At 35.0% G+C, this 20,931-nt stretch overlaps 3 protein-coding genes across 6 annotated transcripts; 2 read left to right on the top strand and 1 right to left on the bottom strand.

Annotated features, from left to right (window-relative positions):
- On the top strand, positions 1–7,054 carry LOC147392412 (solanesyl diphosphate synthase 1, chloroplastic-like). Of its 3 annotated transcripts, none has more exons than XM_086458513.1 (7): positions 1–223; positions 714–1,018; positions 1,130–1,254; positions 3,166–3,293; positions 3,389–3,492; positions 5,841–5,968; positions 6,172–7,054. In XM_086458513.1, exons 2-7 carry the CDS (start codon positions 802–804, stop codon positions 6,718–6,720), a joined length of 1,251 nt encoding a protein of 416 aa, XP_086314639.1. In that variant the 5' UTR covers positions 1–223; positions 714–801; the 3' UTR covers positions 6,721–7,054. The 3 variants fall into 3 exon arrangements, with proteins under 3 accessions (XP_086314639.1, XP_086314638.1, XP_086314640.1); XM_086458512.1 differs by having other exon boundaries at positions 711–1,018; XM_086458514.1 differs by lacking the exon at positions 1–223 and having other exon boundaries at positions 250–1,018.
- Positions 7,055–8,545: 1,491 nt separating this feature from the next.
- LOC147392411 (Peptidase S24/S26A/S26B/S26C family protein) lies at positions 8,546–13,006 on the top strand. 2 transcript variants are annotated; one of them, XM_086459740.1, is made up of 5 exons: positions 8,546–8,944; positions 9,014–9,238; positions 10,420–10,530; positions 12,091–12,153; positions 12,633–13,006. In XM_086459740.1, exons 1-4 carry the CDS (start codon positions 8,816–8,818, stop codon positions 12,133–12,135), a joined length of 510 nt encoding a protein of 169 aa, XP_086315866.1. In that variant the 5' UTR covers positions 8,546–8,815; the 3' UTR covers positions 12,136–12,153; positions 12,633–13,006. The 2 variants fall into 2 exon arrangements, with proteins under 2 accessions (XP_086315866.1, XP_086315865.1); XM_086459739.1 differs by having other exon boundaries at positions 8,568–8,944; positions 12,662–13,006.
- A 1,279-nt stretch (positions 13,007–14,285) lies between these two features.
- On the bottom strand, positions 14,286–17,410 carry LOC147392410 (cytochrome P450 CYP72A616-like). Its single transcript, XM_086460181.1, has 5 exons — positions 17,090–17,410; positions 16,031–16,251; positions 15,582–15,826; positions 15,082–15,469; positions 14,286–14,993 (listed from the first exon to the last, which is right to left on the bottom strand). The coding sequence occupies exons 1-5, from the start codon at positions 17,364–17,366 to the stop codon at positions 14,568–14,570; spliced, it is 1,557 nt and encodes a 518-aa protein (XP_086316307.1). The 5' UTR covers positions 17,367–17,410; the 3' UTR covers positions 14,286–14,567.
- Between the last annotated feature and the right edge of the window lie 3,521 nt (positions 17,411–20,931).

The following is a 20,931-nucleotide window of genomic DNA, read 5'->3' as shown; positions in this document are numbered from 1 at the left end:
CATTCCCCCTTAAAATCTAATGGATAGATTGGACCTCTTTCGTTGCTTCTTCTCACTCTCTGTGTCTCTTTTTCATCCAGACAACCAATCCTCAACCTTCAACGGCTACCCATTACCCACCTCTCTCACCCTTTTTTCTTCTCCTCCCAAATGTTAACGAGAAGTTACATCAGTGCTTCTGGACGTCCAGGACCCATTCAGTAACTCTCCCCAACTATAATTGGTACTTTCTTTAACACTCCACTGTTTGTTTCCCTCTCTATCTTTCTCACACCTATATCCTATATTATTTCAGTTTTTAGAAGAGATTTCAGTTCGACCCATTATAATTTTTTGATGTAAAAGTTCATTTTTTAAAATTTATTTTTATGTATCTCTGATACCCATATCTTGTTCTGGACGCATATATCTTTCTTTCATTGATTCTTTTCTTGTTGGGTGGTTGGTTTTTCGCAGAAATTAGCGTTTTTTTTTTTTTTTTAAGAAGGGGTCTTTGATTAGTGATTGGTAGTTCTCACACACAGATATCCTGTTATATTTGAGGCTTTAGAAGATTTTCCAGTTCGACCCATTATAAATTTTATCTGTAAAAGTTCTATTTTTTAAGGTATCTAAGATACCCATATCTTGTTTTGGATCTATATCTTTTGCTTCCCATGATTCTTTTCTTGTTGGGTATTTAATTTTTCACAGAATTATCTTTTTTTTAGTAGGGGTCTTGATTGAAGCTAGGAGTGGTAGTGTAATTTGGTGCAAGTAATTCAATTTCTGTTCATTTGTGGATTCTGGGTATTGTTGAGAATGATTTCCTTGACATGCCGGAACATCGATTTTGGCCGAACGCGCTTGGATTTGGTTGCTTGTGGGTGCTATTCCAATAGATGTGATTCAGTCAGGAACTATGCAAAGTGGGTTTATAAGGGTTCAACTAGGGGCTCTGGGGCCCCTAAGTTGGTTGGCAAGGTTGCTCGGTGTAGAGCAGTTCCCGCACAGACCACCCCTGAGACAATCAATAATGGTATTCTATCTTCTTTACTTAAGAAGAGCTTACTTTGATTTTTTTTCCTTTACTTTCAATTCCAATAATGATAATTTACTTTCTTTATGTGTATGAATCACTTGTGCTCAGTGGCCGCTCAAGATCCGGCAACGACATTAGACTTGAAGTTGAAGTCTAGTAGCCCCATTTCGGTATCATCTTTATTGGAGGTGGTTGCTAGTGACCTCCAAACACTCAACAAAAATCTCCAGTCAGTGAGTACTTCAAACTTTAGCAATTCAAGCTTTGTAATGGTTGATTTCTGTTTTTGTTCTTTGGTGATTCCTTATTCCCTGCTGCTTAATTGAAATTTATCTGCTGGTGACATCTCTTAAATTTCATAATGTGTTGATGATGTGGCTGATTAATGAGACTACTTCATGGTTTGCTCCTCTCCTCTCACCCATCCACCGACACACACAATCAATTTGTTTGCTGCCATTGCGTGTTTGAGACCCTTAGAGACCTTTGAGAATCAGCGATTAGGTTCACCGTCTTCTATGTTGAGCTTGCACTACCCCAAATGTAATTGATATTGAATTGTGGGTCTACTATCCATACACAATGCATTCCCAACTTGATGGCAAGCTTGAAGCCTTCACGCAAAGCCTTGCACTTTATAGGTGTGATATTCGTAGTTCTATTGTATACAAATGCTGCAACTACAAAATGCCACAAAATCTCTGATTAGATGCCATAAACTGAACTTTTGGGATTCTGATTAATTGAGCATTAAAGTAGAGTTTAGACCATTGATTGGATTGTACTTTCTGTTGGATCTGTGTTTGGACCTTCTTAGTACTTTTTAGAAAGAGGTTCCTGGGCTCATATTCCGAGTGAATGGTGATAGAGACTTTGCCAAAGGCTGTTTTATTTATGGACGTTTTCAAATGTAATTTATAGCCAAAATGTGGGACTTCGGGGATGGAATACTGAATCGATAGTTTTCTCTGTTATAAATAAAATTGATAAAGGTGGAATATGGAATTTGTAGACAGATACCAGAATGGTTGGGATGAAGCAGCTAAATGCATTAAAAGAGTAGCAAAAGATATTCTTGGGAAATGTATGTGAAAAATTCCAACACATAAGAAAACACGGTAATGGAATGAGGATGTTTAGAAGGTCGTTAAAGGAATGAAAAATGATCTAGTACAAGGTTGGCAAATGACTAGAAACGAAAAAACTTAGATAACTAAAAATAATCAACGATAAGTAAATCGAAATATAAGACAAAGGTATACATTTTTCATTCACTGTCTATTTCGGTCAGTTTGGAAATGGAGATATTTCGATCAATGTGGAAATTAATACAGTTTTCGTGGAAATGAGGGAAATATTGAGGAGATACTCATTGAAACTATAGGAAATGATAAAATAATCATTACAACACATGTTAAGTCATCAATGACCATATCGGAGTAAATCTTTCGTTCCGGTCTTGGTGGAAATCAGAATGTTCCGTTGAAACATATTCTAAAATGGCACAAAATTTGAACCATTGGTTCTATGTCACAAGGACCGTAGTTTATCACTTCCGGAGTTCTGGGTTTTCTCCCCTTAAACTGGGTTGACGCTAATGCTCTTTTTTGGTTTTGCTTTTTATTGCTTAGAAATTATACTTTTCTCAATGTTTGCCTTCCACTTGAATGAAGGCATGATGACCCTAAGTGAAATTCCTTTTGCCTTTTCTGTGGTGCATGTTGCCTTAAGCCCAAGTATTTTCCTTTCCCACCCAAAAAGAAGAGTAACTAGAGCTTTTGTAGAATAACTAAAGGAACATGTGGTAGGTGTTCAATATCTGGACGAAACTGCTGTTAACTAATCGCTTAAGAGGATTGACTCTTTGTTTATGTTGTTGCTTCTGTTGGTTGAGTAATTTGGGCTCTCATCTGCTTCTTTTTATTTTTTATTTTTTTTTATTTCGGTAAGAGATCCTTATATATGTTATGCTCTTATTCAGATATTCAGCTCATTGGATCTATTTGCATATAATATATAGACCAGCCCCCAGAGAGAAACCCATTTGGATACTCTTTTAACTGCAAATTTTATTTATCGTAGCTTCATTCTTTAGTTCTTCTTTCACATATTACATTTTGTATCTGATAATGGTGTTATGTTAGATTGTTGGTGCAGAAAACCCAGTTTTAGTATCTGCAGCAGAACAGATATTTGGTGCCGGCGGAAAGAGAATGAGGCCAGCTTTAGTATTCCTAGTGTCAAGAGCCACGGCAGAGGTAGCAGGTTTGAAGTAAGTTTTCTGAAGTTTTGATCTTCCCCCCAAGAGATACACAGTGTACACTGTTAAACAAGTTCGAGAGTTGATTTATGTACCATTCTATTCAGGGAACTTACACCACAACATCGGCGTTTAGCAGAGGTCATTGAGATGATCCATACTGCAAGCTTAATACATGATGATGTATTAGACGACAGCAGCACCCGAAGAGGTAGGCCTTTACATCTTTGCACAAAGTCCCTAGTAGAATCTCTCTATAAATGCTGTCCTAACAAATTATTAATTCCATTTTGAGGCCATCTTACAAAAGATAGGTAGATTATTATGTTGCTTTTATATGGAATGTGACTAGGATTATGATCAATATCACCTGAAGTATATTATATTAACATTTTTCTCAATATTTATTTGTTTATAGAAGTTTGTCAACTAATATGCTTTTGTAGTTAGATCATTTAGAACCACGTGAAGTTTTGATTCCTAGCGTCTCTGCTTCATTGCAGCTTCAAACTCTTTCATTCGACTGTGAATGTAGTATTGAAGGAAGTCGTTTTTCTGGTTATATTCAGATCTTAGACATAATTAGTGGGCCATTATTTATTTATTTTTTCTTTTGGATAGGTAGGTAAGCTAAACTCGTGAAAAATATCAGGATAAGTCCACAATTCACATCACTATGACAGAAAGGTTCATGTCTGTCTGTTGATTTGTCATCATTTGAGTTTGAGACTTAATCGTTGTTGTAGAAATCTTCTCTCAAACTACTTTCAAGTCCAACAGTCTTAAATTTGTGAATGTAAATGTTACATACTTTATCAATCAGGTTTAGTTTTTGTTTACATGTCATCACATATGAGTATATATACTTTTAGAGAGGTTTCCTAGAGGCTCCAGTTTTCTGCATTAAGAAGTTTCACCTCTGTATTGTTCATCCAATTCAGTTTTGCTTGGTTCACGCAATTAAAGATTTGATGAATTTATTTTTTCCCTTCAGTTACTTATTTCTTGAAGTTAGTTATTCTCCTCATCATAACTTGTCCTTAATATAAGCTACTCTTCCTTGGTGTTTCACTTATATATTTCCAAGTGCAATGTGTGATTTGGTATGTGATGGGATTCCACGTAGTTTAAGAGTTGGATTCCTTTATCTATTTCAACAGGCACAAGCTTTACGAACTTAAGAAAGCTATTATATAGATTTTGAAAACAAATATGATGGTTTAATATGCAACAACACAATGGAAAGAATAAACTATAAGCGATAATTTGGAAAAAAAAAATCCTAACAATGTGAGGAGCAAAAGTATTGGAAGAAAAGAATATACTTTTTTTATTTTTTTTATTTTGTTTAGTTTTGATAAGTTGCCGAAATTTGTTAGATTGAAAACTAGAAAAGGGAAGAAGTTTTCTGAAGTGATACAACCAAATAAAAGCAGAACAATCCCCATTTTAATGGGAGGGATAATATTATTAATCAAATCCCCCCATTTACGTATGAAGTCCTCCTTCATGTCATGAAATTCCTTCTTGATCATCAATCAATCCATCAAATAGATGCTTGGCATTACAAAGTTCTGGTGTTTTGTGAAACTTGCCTTATAATATACTCTTTCGCAGTTCCTTTCAATTTCCCAAAATATAGCAAAAGGTTGCACCAAAGAAAATATCTCCTTTATATCCCCAAAAAAGCCAATAAAGTAGCTGTCTTCCTTGAAACACTACAAACCCACTCTTTGATGTTTTTATTTTCTTTCTTTGCATAGTGCAGAACTCTCTCATAAATAAATAATAGGATAGTTTGGTATAATTCCATTTTGACCCCCTAACATTTTGATAATTGCACTTACCCCCCCCCCCCCTTCACTGACGGAGCTAAAATTTAGATGTTATTTTACACTTTTACCCTCTTATTTTATATTAGAAAAAATAAATTTTAAAACAATAATTAAAATTCCCCCATTTAAGCATTCATTGAACTCATTTTTTCACATGTTTTTGTTTATAAAAAAGAATGACATTTTAAAAAGGCAAAATGATCTTTATAAAAGGAATTTAACTGTTAAGTTTACGGAAATTTGACAGAAGGTCGGTAAATAAATCCCTTAGATAACTATAAGGGAGGTAAGTGTACTTACCAAAATGTTAGGGGGTCAAAATGGAATTATGCCAAACTACAGGGGGTCAAAGTGTAATTTACCCTAAATAATATTCGACCATTGTCAAGTCATCCATGTATCTTTCTGATCCCCACTAGTTCTATTCATCAATTCTTTTTTTTTTCCTTTGATCAAAAGCGGTTGATGGTGTTGGTTAAAAAGGGGGAGAATGAAGAGCCTTGCTTCATTACATGGAATTGCCAAGTTAATAAGAAGGGGTGTTCTTTGATGAGTTCGTGTGGGAGTTCTTATGTTCTAATTAATTTTGTTGCTATTGTAGTTTTTACCTAATTCTTGTATGTTGGCTGGTTATCTCAACTGTTCTGTTTCTCTCTTTTTAATACAATTCAGTTTACTTATCAAAAAAAAAGAAAAAGAAATTTAACTTCAATTTATTTTTCAGGGAAGGAAACCATTCACCAACTGTATGGTACACGTGTGGCAGTACTTGCAGGAGACTTCATGTTTGCACAGTCATCATGGCACCTTGCAAATCTTGAAAACATCGAAGTCATAAAGCTCATCAGCCAGGTATGTATGGCAAACTATGTGGCATTTCTTTATAACAAACTACCCTTTACATCAATTGTAGTTTCAATCCTCTTTTCTTTTTAGATAATTAAGATTCAGTTTCTGTAGGTCTTACCCTTTCATCAATGCAAAGCGGATATACATATAGTAAAAGTTTTACTGTATTTTCGATCCTCCTTAGTGTTCTTGGGCATTATGTGCAGGTCATCAAAGATTTTGCGAGTGGTGAAATAAAGCAAGCGTCAAGTCTCTTCGACTGTGATGTCACACTAGAAGAATATCTGATCAAGAGTTACTACAAAACCGCCTCCTTAATTGCAGCAAGCATTAAAGGTGCAGCTATTTTTAGTGGAGTTGATATCAGCATATGTGAACAAATGTTTGAATATGGAAAGAATCTCGGTTTATCATTCCAAGTTGTCGACGACATTTTGGATTTCACTCAATCAGCAGAACAGCTAGGGAAGCCAGCTGGAAGTGATCTCGCACAGGGAAACCTGACCGCTCCAATCATTTTTGCTTTGGAGAAAGAGCCAAAACTGAGGGAGATCATTGACTCGGAGTTTTGTGAGCCAGGTTCCTTAGATGAGGCTATTGAATTGGTTAAGAAAGGTGGGGGAATCGAGAGAGCTGAAGATTTAGCTAAAGAGAAAGCCGATTTGGCGATTCAAAGCCTTCAATGCCTTCCTGTAAGTGAGTTCAGATCTTCACTCGAGGGGATGGTGAGGTATAACCTCAAGCGAATTGATTAGATGGAAACAATGAAACACTAATGAAGTGCAAGGTATGCCTTATACTCGACACTTCTCCTATCATGAGAAGTTTATAATTCCAGCCCCTCTGCCATTAAATGTTCAAGACTCGAGCGTTGGCGTCGTACTCTGCAAGAACGGAACCATTGGCTGTATGTTACACACACACACACACACACACACACGTAAAATTGTTGAATTGTGATGGTAGTATTTTAATGTAATCTATTAAATTACAGCCTTATAACAGATGGGCTCAATTGAAAATAAGTTTAATGTATCATTTACATTATGATTTCAGTTCATTGTTTTATGAATTTTGGATTGCCTTCAATACTTCTGATCTATCCATCTAGCACTTTTCTTCTTCAATATTCATTTTTTTTTTTTCTTTTATAGAGATGGAGTTTTCTCAGAAACTAAAAAAAAAAAAAAAAGGAATATAACCTATGCTTCTAAACTGTAAGTAGAGGTGGCAATGGGTTGGATCGTGTTTCGTGTCATGTTGAGGTTTAGGTATTATGAAAATTTACCAAACCCAAACCCGACCCATTTAATAATTGTGTCAAAAATTTATACCCAAACCCAACCCACATATAACCTGTTTAATGAAATTCAAATATGTATCGGAAAAGATAAGTTCCATTTCCACCACCAAGGGTCCATCAGAGAGATCAAGTGATCAACCAAATTACTGGAAATCAAAACTAAGACAAAAGAAATCACAAAGGTAATTAAAAACAATAAAAGATAAAGAAAAAGTTGGCCCAAAAGGGATTTAAGTCTTTAAAGATGCAAAATCAGAGCTAAAAGACAAGTTATTCACGCTAAATGATAACAGTTGTTAATCTATGGGCATGACCACATCCTCATGGGCACACTTCTCACATTTTTCATGCAGCTCAGGTATTTGAAAAAACCAGAGAAATTTATTTTCATCAAGTTCAAGGGGATGAGGTTGCATTGAAGGATTATGGGTAAATTTTCCTTTTAGAACAAGCATGAATCAGACTTTGTTAAGTCTTGCTTTCAAAGCTTGATGTGAACTCCTAGCATGCAAAATTATGCAAAGCAGGCAGAGATTGACACATCATTAAAGGTGTGAATTTCTTGTCTTCCTCAGTACAGAAAGAAGTAAGTGCTCTCCAATCATGTACGATACTTGTTGGGCCCACTTAATCTATAAGAAGATCTTTTGTATACACCACAACCATGTTGATTGGTGATCTCTAGCTATTAGATTTGACAATTTTTGACGTATCACTAATCAAACTATTATTAATTTTTTTTTTTTTTTTCACTTTATAAAATTTGCTTACACTCGTCTTCAATTGTAAGATACTGATCTCCTTGAACCAACGAGGCTTGGGAGTAGTGGCCTATGCATCCCTCCAAAAAGGGGGAGAGATCTTGACTTCTTGAGTTCGAGCCCCTCTCATTGGCCATCCACAAAAATTTATCCCTACTTATCTGGTATGTGTGATTTGGTTTGAGGGGTATTGAATGTATCGGGGTATTTGGACGAGATATGATGTTTTAAGAGGTCAATTGTCTCGCCCCTACTAGTTAGGTTTACAATTTGGAGCCCATCATAAAAAAGGAGAACAAGATATTATCTCCTTCAAATCTTCATAATAAGATATGACTTTTAGAAAGGAAAATATGATAGATTTTTTTTGATAGAACAATAGGATGAAGGGCTTAAGTGGTTGGTATTGGATTGGATCGATTTTGATTTTACAATTCATGGATCCAATCAGATTCAGTTCATAAGGTAAAGATTTTGGATTGATAATGATTCGGTACCAAATCGATACATTGCCAGCCCTATTTATAGGAAAATAGGAATTTGGCCGTTGGTTGAAGTTGAGGATATTTAGGAAATTTTGTAGTTAGTATCTTAAATTAGACCGAAGTATTAGGGGGCCTATCATTGTTTCAAAATCCAGGGATATCTCAAACATTCACTATAACATGAAGGGTGTAGAGAGACAATGAGACGAAATCCAACTCAGTGTATTTCATAAATGATTCGTCAAGCTGCGTCAAACGAGTTTTGAGTCGTCTCGACCGACTGAGAGAGAGAGAGAGAGAGATGGGAACAAGAATCCTGCAAATTCCATGGAAGACGATAGGGAAGGACGCATGGGATCGAACAATGATAATAGCTAAGTTCTTTTGCGTCCTCCACGTCACCAACACCTACATCTGCAACCCTGCTGTCGTAAGTCCATCTCTCTCTCTTTCTCTGTGTGTGTGGATAAAAATGAAGAAATATGATTTGGTGATTCAGGTGTACGGTCCTAGTATGCTCCCTACCATTAATCTGACGGGCGACATAGTTTTAATGGAGCGGATATCAACCCGGTTAGGGCTGGTAGGGCATGGAGACATCGTTCTCGTAAGGTCACCTGAAAACCCTAGAAAGACCATTACGAAGCGTGTTACGGGTATGGAAGGTGATCGGGTCACATTCCTAATCGACCCCAACAGCTCAGACAGCTGCAAGACTGTTGTTGTAAGGCTAAAGAAATTCACTTTTAGTTTTTGTTTTTTTTCCATTTACTTCATGTTTTCTCCCTTAAAAACGAGTTTTTTTTATTTTATTTTATTTTAATATTGGCTGAAATGGTTTTGGGTTTTATTGTTTTTGTAAGTTTTACATTTTTCCAATTTTTATTAGATTTTTTTCTCAATTTTTTTTATATGATGTTTTTTGATTATTATGCTTTGTTGTTAATTCTTTAATTTGTAAAATAAGAATATCTCTTTCCATTGTTTCATTGATTTTTTTTTTTCTTATTGCTCATATACATTTTATATTTTTCCTATTTTTATTGGATGATATATGAGTTTTATTTATTTATTTTTAATGTTTTCTGAATATTTAGTTTTGTTGTTAATTCCTAGTTGAAGAGAAGGGGAAAGGTTTTCTGGTACTCTTCACTGGAATGGTGAGTTTTTCTTACCAATGTGGGACTGACTTGGTCAATTCGAACCAAATTGACAACCATCTGCATTGGCTGAGGATAGTGTCCTTGCTCTCCAGGTTTAGTTTGTCGACTCGAATAATGAGTCAAAAAGATAAAGATATCTATTCATCTAATTCTAAGTCTCAGCTTTGTCACGATGAAGGCTTCTGACTGTGGTGTGCCACTAAATTAGAAAAAAAAATTCAGAACATATGTGGGTTTAAACATGTGAACCTCTTTGGGAATGCTTCTAGAATAAAAATCTAGGTTAAAATCATCTCAATGTGCGAGGTTTTATGCAGTGGAATAACTACTAAGTCATCAAAGAAGAAAATTTGTGAAGAAGAAAAAGTTTATTAATAAGTAAAAATTGGAGGCTTAGACCCATAGCTCGGTTGGTTTGACACATTGCAAAGCAACTTTTGAGTTCGTGGGTTCAAGTTCTGCACTCCCGCTTACCCATTAAAAAAAAAATTAGAAATGAGAGAGTAATAAACTACTGATGAGTTCTGAGTTATGGGTTTGGTAAATAATATAGGAACTTTTCTTATGTAATAGATTCCATTAATCACATGTTAGAACACTTTTTTCGATCAAATCTTAATTTATTCAAATATCCTGTTTCTAGCTGTTATTTGTCTATTGGTTGTCCGATTTAACAATATATCACCTTATCTAGCTTTATATCTTTTGCATCTTATTAATATTGATTTTTTTGGATGGATAGGTGCCAAAGGGGCATGTTTGGGTTCAAGGGGATAATATTTATGCTTCTAATGATTCACGACATTTTGGGCCTGTTCCGTATGGTCTTCTTCAAGGCAAAGCATTTTGTAGGGTGAGTTTCTTTTCTTGTTTACATTATCTTCTGGACTAGTCTCTAGTATGGAATAGGTGGAACTAGTAGGCAAATCCTTTTTGTTTGTTCAATTATCACTGTCATCTATGCCTTATCCTGAATACTGGGGTCAGCAACATGGATCATATTTTGTTGTTCAACTATATATCTAGAGCTCTATACTCTTTCAACGTTTGTGCCTTCATATTTTTGCTCACTACCTCAATTAATATCATGTCACTTTTCTCTCACTTTTTAGAGCCTTCAACTTGCATTACAGCCTTACCGATCCAAAAAAAAAAACATTGCACTAAAGCCTTCTCACTGGTAGTGTTAATATGTCTTCATTACACATGGCCAAACCATCTAGGTTGACTTGCCTATTATTTTATCTTCTATTGGAGCTATTGCACCTCAAATGCACTCATTTTCCCCCTGCTCTTTGTGATTGTCTTAAAAAAAAAAATACCCAGAAGAGAAAAGCATAGATTTAGATTAATAGTTGAGATGGGCTTGTGATGATGAAGTGAAAGTGGAGTTGGAGATCAAAGAAGAGATGGGTTATTGGTTATATTTATACTTTTTTTTTTCTTTTCTTTTCAATCAGTTCTTGTTTTTGGCCCCCTTGGTGGATTTGGTTGGGTTCAGCGTTTTTCCTTTTCCTTCCCCACCCCCAATTCTATGAATTAGACACATGGAGCATATGTGCCTATGCTTATGAATTAAGACCCCTCTAAGATCTGGTACGGTCCATAACATGGTTATCTGGATCACGGTTAGTTCATCAGCATCTGCAAATTAACTATAACCTTACATAAATAAGAGAGGAACTACCTAATTTCTGATGCTATACTAAATACTGTACCTTTAAAGATCAGTTGTGGCAATTGCACCATTTGGAGGATTGAGAACTGACAGATGGTTGCAACTGCTCAATCAATACAGTTTTGATTCATGGTGCATTGAAGAAGTGGACAAATAATTGAACTCGAGATGCATCATTTGCTATCGATATAGCTGGAGGTGACGGATTGGTCAATTTTTTTTCTCTTTGTTGTAATAAAATGATTCGTCAAGCAGAAATAATGACTCCACCGAGCCATGGGGTTGGGCTTCAAGCTATTCTCTTTTGATTCTTTCAAGGGAACTAAACGGGAGCTTCCCTTCGGCGACAATAAATAAACCATGGTGACTTCTGAGAGTAATGCCAAAGCAAAACTATCTTTAACTGGTTTGAAGTCCAACCCAGCTGAAAGTTCTTGATGTTTTCTCTTCAAACTTGTCAAAACAGGGGAAAAAAGAACCAGAATTGGACAGCTGTATGATGTCAGTTATTTGCTCTGTTTCACTTTAGAATTTTACCGAAGTGTTTTAAGTCATTGTACGGAGAAACAAGTCATTAGATGCTATTATGGACAATCAACTAGAAGTTTTCGTTTTTACCATTTTCATAGTTACTGGTTGCTTGCATGATAACAAATTCTGTAGCTAAGCTTTCTTAAGCTCATGAATTAAGTTTTATGCATTAAACTTCTACTGATCTTGCTCTCGTGTCCCTAGATATGGCCTCCTGATGGTTTTGGGTCATTGGATAAAGGAATGTAGCCATAATTCACTTTCAAGGTACATTCCACAGTACTTCATGTTATTTATTTGTTATCTGGATTCACTTACGTCTTTTATTTTGGTGTTTTTAAATGGTCATTCGGATTCTAGCAATCTTGTTGCCAACATGGTTTCTTTTGAGGGAATCTACAGTGAATATCACTTGCTCATTCTTTATATTGTTTATTGTAGTTTGATGGCTTAAGAATGTGTTTTCATGCTTGTTCTATCGTTTAATATTTCCAGCATTTCCCTCAAAAATGCATATTTTCCACATTTTATTGAAAATCTTCCCAAAATTTCCCTTTTCCTGGAGGTCAAAATATGTCTTGAAATTGTATGTCACATGATTTGAAAAATCCATGCAGCATAGCTGCAATTGGATATATGGGACATCTGGTCTCCCATGTTATGAAGAAGCTAATAGAAAGCTTGGCCCTTGACATATGTGTTGAGATGTTAATCTGTGCCCCCTTACGATAATTAATTTTTAGCAGATTTTCTCTTGTTTATGTTCATAACCCAGGTCCGAAAGATACTAGAGGCTACAAATGGGAGAAATTGGCATGAAGATTTCATTGTTTTACGTTTGCAAGGCCGGGAGTGGTGGTGCAGTATAATCAATGGAAAAGCAAAGAAGTTGTGGGAACTATACTCTTTTGATTTCTCTCAGTTAAATTTTAATAGAGATCAGCAGTTGCAGCTTTTCAGTGAGTGGGCTTTCATATTTAACTGTTGACTTGGCGTTTCCTTGATTACCTAGCAAACACAAAACCCATAAACGAAAAAAGGGGAGAAAGGCTTCCTTCTGGATCTTTGTTTTCCCATTTCTTGTACTATTTCAAATTGGCAATCATTTGATATTTTCTTATTTTATTCTCTCTCCACGTCAGCACAGTGTTGAATGCAGTATCCAAGGAAGTCAGTTTAGGACGATTCATAGGAAAGAGTTCAAACAAATTTCATTTGCCAACAAATGAACAAAACTCAAAAAGTATCACAACCCCCCGATTCAAGCCACATTTTACCATTCATTGGCTTATGAATTCTAAGTTTGGGATATTGAGTATCTGATACTTGTTTGAAAATAAAAGCAAAATGTGCAGAATTTTCCATGGCTCTCCAAGAGAGGCATTTACTGATTGGGCAGTCCTATTCCAGATCATCTGCCAATTAGAATGAAGATGGTGCAATTTTGGGGTTTTGACAAATTTGGGGTATTAATGATGCGAACGTGTCTATGAATACAAATTATACTTTTTTTTTTATTACTGTTTTCAACCATAAAATGAAATTCCTTACATTGAAATTATAATATGGAGAGTTCCCAGTTCAATGAATGTACATAGCAATCAGTTCGATCAAATAAATGTTTGGACTCTCGAAGGATTCACATGCCATGGTGTCACGGCTATGTTTTTTTCAAGCGAGGTTATGTGGTGCAAATGGTGTCAATCCATTTGCAAGTCTGTAAAAATGATTGTACATCATAAACGTAGCTAGCAAACAAGTAAATGAGGCAACACGAGGCAAAGTCCGGAGGCAACTTTGTTAATATAATATTGATTACACGGGATAATATGTTATAAAAGCAAATAGATGTGTTATTAGCAATAGGTGATTCTATGACACGCGGGACTTCCACGCAGCTTGGCTCGAGGGTTTCAGTCAACATGGGTGTAGGCCGAGGATTGGGAAGCACTAGACACCCTTCCTACAAGGATGCTACTATTCTTTTTCTAGGTTTCCAGAAGGAAACATCAAAAGTGGAGACCGGTCATACTCCCTTATTACAGAAATGTCACTAAGCTAACAAATATGCCTCTGCACAGAGCTGACATGTGCCTCTAAGCTAACAGATATGTCCTGGTACGGGGTTGACATGGTTTCATATTGAGATTTACATACTGTTACATGGGTGTTCCCAGGTAGCTCCGGGACGAGCTTACACCTAACTCTAAGTGACAAAAGTTATGGATGTCACACATAGGCCATGGCACCCCATGACAACTACTCATCTTCGAACCAAAAATCGGCTTCCTTCCCATTGATAGAAGTCTAGACAAGGAATAAAAGTGCTCATGCAGTGCAAAACAAAGACGATTAAACAAAACCAAGGACTCGATTGATACTTTAGGCAATAAATCATATGTTGGAATAGAAGTTCCAATAGGCAATAAACTAACATAAAGTTGATAACCAGAACTTCCATGATTAACAGACCAAAGGATTCAGACTAGATATCAGATACAACTTAATTTACAAGCTAAAAAGGTTTCATAAACTACATACACTATTTACCAACCTTGAATATCAAAGTACCAAGCAGTATGATAGATATGACTTGATAATTCTTATAATATTGTATATAACAAAAACTATGATAAAGACCACAACGATCATGATAAGTACTGGAGATTGTGAAGAGGATTTTAGAGTTTATGTAAGATGATTGGAGCACCATATTGGGGTTGAAGAGTTAAAATAGTGTAAGGAGCATGAACATAGGTGGGAGAGAGCTCGAATGAGAAATTTTGTAGTATCATGGTTAGGGCAATCTTTGCTTCTATCATTGCAAAGTTTTGCCCAACGCATATCCTTGGCCCCCAACCAAATGGGAAGAACGAGACTTGATTTTTTGTCGCCTTTGAAACTCCTTCAGAGAATCTCTCTGGATTGAATTCGTCTGCATCTTCACCCCAAAGTTCACGATCACGATGAACAAAGAGTGGTGACAATCCAATCTGCACTCCTGATGGTAGAGACATTTCTCCTAATTTCATCTTCTTGTAAGTACGGCGTGTTAATAGTACCACTGGTGGATATAATCTAAGAACCTCATAAAAAATCATGGTTACCTGCAGTGAAGGTGGGTTTAGGAATTCGTGAGGACTTTCTATCTACACTGAGCAAATATAGTGCAAAGGATTACAGAACAATACTCACAATTTTAAGTTGGTTTAATCCATCAAAGTGTGGTTTCCTTTGCCCGAAGACATCCAAGACCTCTTCCCTTGCACGCACTTGCCATTCTGGATTCATACTCAATGCAACCATTGTCCATACAAGTAAAACCGATGTCGTCTCTTGCCCTGCAAAGTACATTAGCTTGCACTCCTCTATAATCTCTTCAATGCTGATTCCGATGTTCTTAGACTTTCCATGTTCTTGAATCTCTTTAATATTAGATTCCATTAGCAATCCTAATAAGTCATCGTTACTGGCATCTCCAATTTTTATAGCCATCTCTCTCTTGTTGATCATATCCCTTAGCAGAGTTCGCACTTCTCTACTGATTTCCTTCATTCTATTATTTCTCTTTGTGGGAAGAAAGCTGAATGTGATCGACATTGGTGAAGTTAGAGGCCAAGAATAAATATGAAACGACTTTAGAAATCTAAAATAAGAGACTTTTAGTTACCACAATACAAAAGACTTAATCATACCTCATTCCGGGGATGTATACGGATTGCATAACCTGCATAACAAGCTCGGCCTGTTCATTTTGGAGTTGGAATATTCGTCTCCCTTCTTCGTAACTACTACCAAACGCAGTTCGAGAAATGACATCACCAGTTAAGTTCTGGAGTTCAGGCCACACATCCAATTCATACGACCCCTCCGACTCAACCAACTTCTTCCATCTGTTAACAACCTCACTGCAACTAGTATCAAATGCAGGTAACATCCGCTATGACAAACACCGACAAACGAAAATAACATAGAAATGTCAACTTCATGCTAGCATTGAAAGATATATAATTATATGTCATAAGTGAAAATGGTCATCTAGTTAGGAAAAATGTAGATTTGATTCAATGGTAAGATATTAATAAACTTTTATGGATGTTACATCTAAAGAGTTAAAGAGTAGAAGATCATGGAAGAGAGAAACCTTCAACTTCTCTAGATGGAAGGCTGAATTGATAATCCTTCTGTGTTTTACCCATTGTTCCCCATCATGGTTTACAAGTCCATTTGCTAACAACAATATGAGTGGGTTTGGTTTGATCTTCGCAAAGTGGCCGAACTTGTTAGACATAATATCCCTTATCATATCTGGGTCCAGTATGTGCACCCTAGGAGTTGGTCCGTACCAAACAACAAATATTTTACCTGTATTCAATAAATAAAAAATCAATTCTCAATTTCTCATATGTGATAATGTAGAGAATCAAAGATCTTCTTGTTTAGTTGCTGAAACATGTAGAGTAGTGCCAACTATTGGAGTATTAACCTCATGAGCGACTAAGAAACTATGTGAAAGAATAATTGAACAACTATTAAAGAAAAAAAACCAAATATATTAGAGAACCAATTGGGTTTTATGCCAGGTAGATCAATCATTTTACTTCGACAAATGGTAAACAAATATGGATAGAAGAGGAAGAAACCTTTATATAATTTTTGTTGACTTAGATAAAAACAAACGACAAAAGTACCTAGAGAGTTATTTTGGTGGAAATAAGAAAAAAGGGATGCCCACATGTTGCGGAGCTATGACTAGTGTGAGGGAAAATGGACAAGTGAAGAACCAGTTCCTACATGCATAAGGGATCGACTTTGAATCTGTATTTCGTTGCTCTAGTTATAGATGAAATAAATATTCATATGTAAGATCATTTTCATTAGTATATGTTATTGTGGAAGATATATTATCAATTGATGATTAGAGAATCAGTACAAAACTAGAATTATGGAGAGCGATGTTAGAGTTCAAGGATTTCAAAATAAGTAAAACCAAGATTTAGTATGTAAAATGTAAATTTAACATTGACACTCACTGTGCTTCGTGTGTTATGTGGCAAAATAATCCATCTAAAATATGATTTAGGTTAAGCAAAAAATAGCTCCTAAAGTAAATAATCAATTTATTTATTAATGAAGTAATAAATATAATAAATTGAAGTGCAAGTATATAAAATAAAATAAAATAAATAGCCTAAAAATATACCATAATTTGTGACAATTTGTTGAAGGTAGGGGTTGACACGTGGAACGATATTGTGGGAAAGATTAATGGGTTTGGATAGTGCTTCCTTCATCATACTTATGTTCTCTTTCATATTTCCGTAGAACAACTTGTACGGAGGACCTCTGATGCCTTGCTGCCTCAGTTCTCTCTCCAACTCCATGGGCCTCCACCATATCCAATTCAACATTTTCCAGGCCCATATAATTACCATTAAAACAACCAAAACTGTAATCGAAATCATCAGATATTCTCCCATTTTTCCTCTTTTTTGTTATTCTTCCTCTTTCGTTCTTTTGTTTTTATTTCAAGGAGAAGGACTTCACTTATAGAAAGTAAAGGCCTGTTTGGATACCAGGAGCAGAACTACTCTTCCAAAGAACAGAAGCTGAAGTACTCTATGGAGGAGCTGGAAAAGTAATTCTGTGCAGAAATGGCGTTTGGCAATCAACTCTATGAAGTACTGGCAGAAGTACTTTTGTGCTGGAAGTCTGTTTGGGAACCATACTGACTTCTCATGACTTCTAGAAAAAAGACCAGAATACCCTTATATTATACCAGTTACTGTTTTTTATCTTTTAGTGTCATAATATGCCTTCAAACTATACTGTTTTTGACATTTTAACTATAAATATTAATATAATATATATAATATTTTAAATATTAATATAATATAATATGTTTAAATCCATTATACTTAAAATTTTTTAAAAAAATTGACTGACTGTTTTTGACATAATATGACATAATATTTAAAAAAAAAATTGACAAACTGTCTTTTAGTGTCATAATATGCCTTCAAACTATATTGTTTTTTACATTTTAACTATAAATATTAATATAATATAATATAATAAATATTATTATATATAATATAATATTTTAAATATTAAATATTAATATAATGTGTTTAAATCCATTATACTCAAAATTTAAAAAAAAAATTGACAAACTGTCTTTTAGTGTCATAATATGCCTTCAAACTATATTGTTTTTTACATTTTAACTATAAATATAATATAATATTTTAAATATTAAATATTAATATAATATAATATATATAATATTTTAAATATTAAATATTAATATAATGTGTTTAAATCCATTATACTCAAAATTAAAAAAAAAATTGACAGACTATCTTTTAGTGTGATAATATGCCTTCAAACTATATTATTTTTGACATTTTAACTATAAATATTAATATAATATAATATAATATTTTAAATATTAATATAATATAATGTGTTTAAATCCATTATACTCAAAATTAAAAAAAAATAATTTAATATTAATAAATGTTTCTTTTGTTTGATTTAAAGGCAAATGAATTAGAAATATTTTCATAGAAAATTAATAAAGTTAGGGGTATTTTGGTAAAACGAACCGTTAGATTTTGACTCCCCGCAAGAAGAATTTTGAGAAATAGGTTTTCTTGACTTCTTCATAAAGAGTAATTTCTTGCTCTTGCGCGGAGTAACTCTTCGAGGGAGTAGTTCATACAAACGCATCCAAACGACTTCTAACTCCCCGCAAGAGTCAGAAGTAGCCAAGGAGTCCTATCCAAACGCCTACTAAGAAACGCAGACTCGGTAAGAGAGTGACAGAGTAGATAAGCCCAGCCAATTGAACCACCCTCCTTTTGCTTTTTAATTACGGAAATGCCATTATCACCTGAATGGCAATTTTGATACATCACAATTCTCTTCCGAAGCTGTCAATAGATCGGTTCTGTCCCGAAATCCGATCCGTTCCCATCTGATAACTTCATGCCTGGATTGATGTTTGGATTCCAATAAGGACCCGATCCAATAAAATACCTTTCCTATGTTAGAAAGTATATAAATTATGTTATATATTTATTGCGATATGTAAAATCTACTTAGATTTTATGCAGGTCATATGTAAAAACATATGAAAAAAGAATGGTTTTTCAAAATATGGGTTAGAGGTTTTGAATTGAAATGATTTTTTACGGGGATGGTCACTATGATGAGAAGATCATCCTCACAAAAAGTCAGCTCAATCAAAAACTTCTAAATCCATTAAAAGTGATTTATAAATTATTGACAAAAATTAGAAAAAAATCGACGGTCCACATTCTAAATCACTTTTAATGGGGTTAGAAGTATCAAATTGGACTGATTTTTTTTCGGATGATCTTCCCATCATAGAGATCATCCTCACAAAAAATCAATTTAATCCAAAACTTCTTACCCTTATGTTGAAAATTTATTAATGTTACATTGTTTTTACATATGTTTCCTCATATGTCCTTTGAACCTGACCCTTATACATATAATTGGATTTGGCCCCATTTGATTGTTAATGGATCGGATTTGGAGTTTAATGTTGATATTCAATTAAAAAAAACCTGATTTGATAAGGATCAGATCCAATCCTTGTTGCATTGGTACAAAATTGACCTCGATCCAATCCATTGACAGCACTACCTCAAGTCAACCCAGGGATCCGACAGACTGATTACATGCTAGGGATTCCCAAAAAATCCGTATCCCTAGAAAAACTGTAACAAAGACAATTCTGATTTTTAGGAAATATGTGTTTTTCCTTTTATCTCTACAGCCCGTTTGATAGAGAGCATCAACAGAGAACACAAGTGGTATCCCACGTGGCAAAACATTAAGCATTAGTGCATCAAAATGAGTTTATTTATAAGGTGAGCAAAGTTTTATCCAAAAATCGTGGGCACTAGCTTCCGTCCAACTTGTGGAATCAAATGTTTTTTTTTAGTTTTTTTCAGTTGACCTTAGGTGTCCATATGACATGTCCACCATAAATATCAATGAAGTTGACTCAAATGTTCCAACCCTAAGCATCTAATTAATGAGACAACTTATAAGTATGATTTTAAACAAATTGAACAGTCCTAATTGATAAGCTGAGGTTGGATTAGGTGTCTATTTGGTTATGAAGTTCTAACCCTGAGAATTGCATGGTGTAGATCCTTCAGTGGGCCTTGTGGTTCCTTCCTTAAGATATTGTGTTGTAGATCTATGGGCCACTAATAGGATTTCTTTATTTATTATTTTGAAAATAAACAAAGGTCGAATTGGGGCTTGAATTGGGGCTTTATCAATATATCCAAATATAGTCCGACGATGATCATGATTTCTCTATTTAGATTTTTATTTCTTGTACAAAACCCAAAAGTCGGTAGAGTTTGAGAAGTTGTCTACTACTAGCATAGACCTTTAGTACATGGAAAATGCTGAAGTAACATAAAAAGTGACATTGATTCTCACATGTCCGACATGGATGTATGTATGGAACCATAGATGAAAATCATCAAGATGCAAGTGAAAAGCATCTATGGCTATGTGTGCACCTCCACGCCAGCAATATGAGAATCAATGTCAATTTTAATGGTACTCCAATACGACGCTTAGTACATAGGGACAAACGACTTTGAAGGGGAGGGGAGATCAACGAGTGCCCATTGACTGTAGGCACTCAAAGGATTCACATACCGTGACAACTACTCAGCTTCGGCCAAAAGATTGGCTTCCTTCCCATTGATGGGTTGTCTAGGCAAGGAAGGCAAAATGGTTAAACAAAGCCAAGGATTTGAGTATTAAGACCACCATAAATCAGATATTGCAATCCAACTTGGAGAATGTGGGCTCAAGACCAGCTTACCTACCATATGAAATAAAAAACTTCGACTGCTTAACAATGCAAGTTTAATTCAATTTCACTAAAACATTAATGGTGTAAAAAAGACGAGAAGTAAACGTTCATGAATGACAAGTTTGAATTTGATATGGTTTTAGTTCAATAAATAGAATAAAAATAGGTATGTA

Source organism: Akebia trifoliata, chromosome 11 (assembly GCF_017979445.1).
Source record: "Akebia trifoliata isolate Shusen 1 chromosome 11, ASM1797944v1, whole genome shotgun sequence".
NCBI lineage: Eukaryota > Viridiplantae > Streptophyta > Magnoliopsida > Ranunculales > Lardizabalaceae > Akebia > Akebia trifoliata.
The sequence above is the reverse complement of the archived record's forward strand: the minus strand, read 5'-3'. Positions and strand labels throughout refer to the sequence as shown.

Excerpts from the sequence above, each read along its gene's own strand:
- LOC147392412 (XM_086458513.1), top strand. The coding sequence starts at position 802 with ATGATTTCCTTGACATGCCGGAACATCGATTTTGGCCGAACGCGCTTG. Across the intron at positions 3,493-5,840 it reads CGACAGCAGCACCCGAAGAG|GGAAGGAAACCATTCACCAA; the intron begins GTAGGCCTTTAC and ends TTTATTTTTCAG. Across the intron at positions 5,969-6,171 it reads TCATAAAGCTCATCAGCCAG|GTCATCAAAGATTTTGCGAG; the intron begins GTATGTATGGCA and ends CATTATGTGCAG.
- LOC147392411 (XM_086459740.1), top strand. The coding sequence starts at position 8,816 with ATGGGAACAAGAATCCTGCAAATTCCATGGAAGACGATAGGGAAGGAC. Across the intron at positions 9,239-10,419 it reads ACAGCTGCAAGACTGTTGTT|GTGCCAAAGGGGCATGTTTG; the intron begins GTAAGGCTAAAG and ends TTGGATGGATAG. Across the intron at positions 10,531-12,090 it reads AAGGCAAAGCATTTTGTAGG|ATATGGCCTCCTGATGGTTT; the intron begins GTGAGTTTCTTT and ends TCGTGTCCCTAG.
- LOC147392410 (XM_086460181.1), bottom strand. The coding sequence starts at position 17,366 with ATGGGAGAATATCTGATGATTTCGATTACAGTTTTGGTTGTTTTAATG. Across the intron at positions 15,827-16,030 it reads TCCATCTAGAGAAGTTGAAG|CGGATGTTACCTGCATTTGA; the intron begins GTTTCTCTCTTC and ends TGTTTGTCATAG. Across the intron at positions 15,470-15,581 it reads GTATACATCCCCGGAATGAG|CTTTCTTCCCACAAAGAGAA; the intron begins GTATGATTAAGT and ends GATCACATTCAG.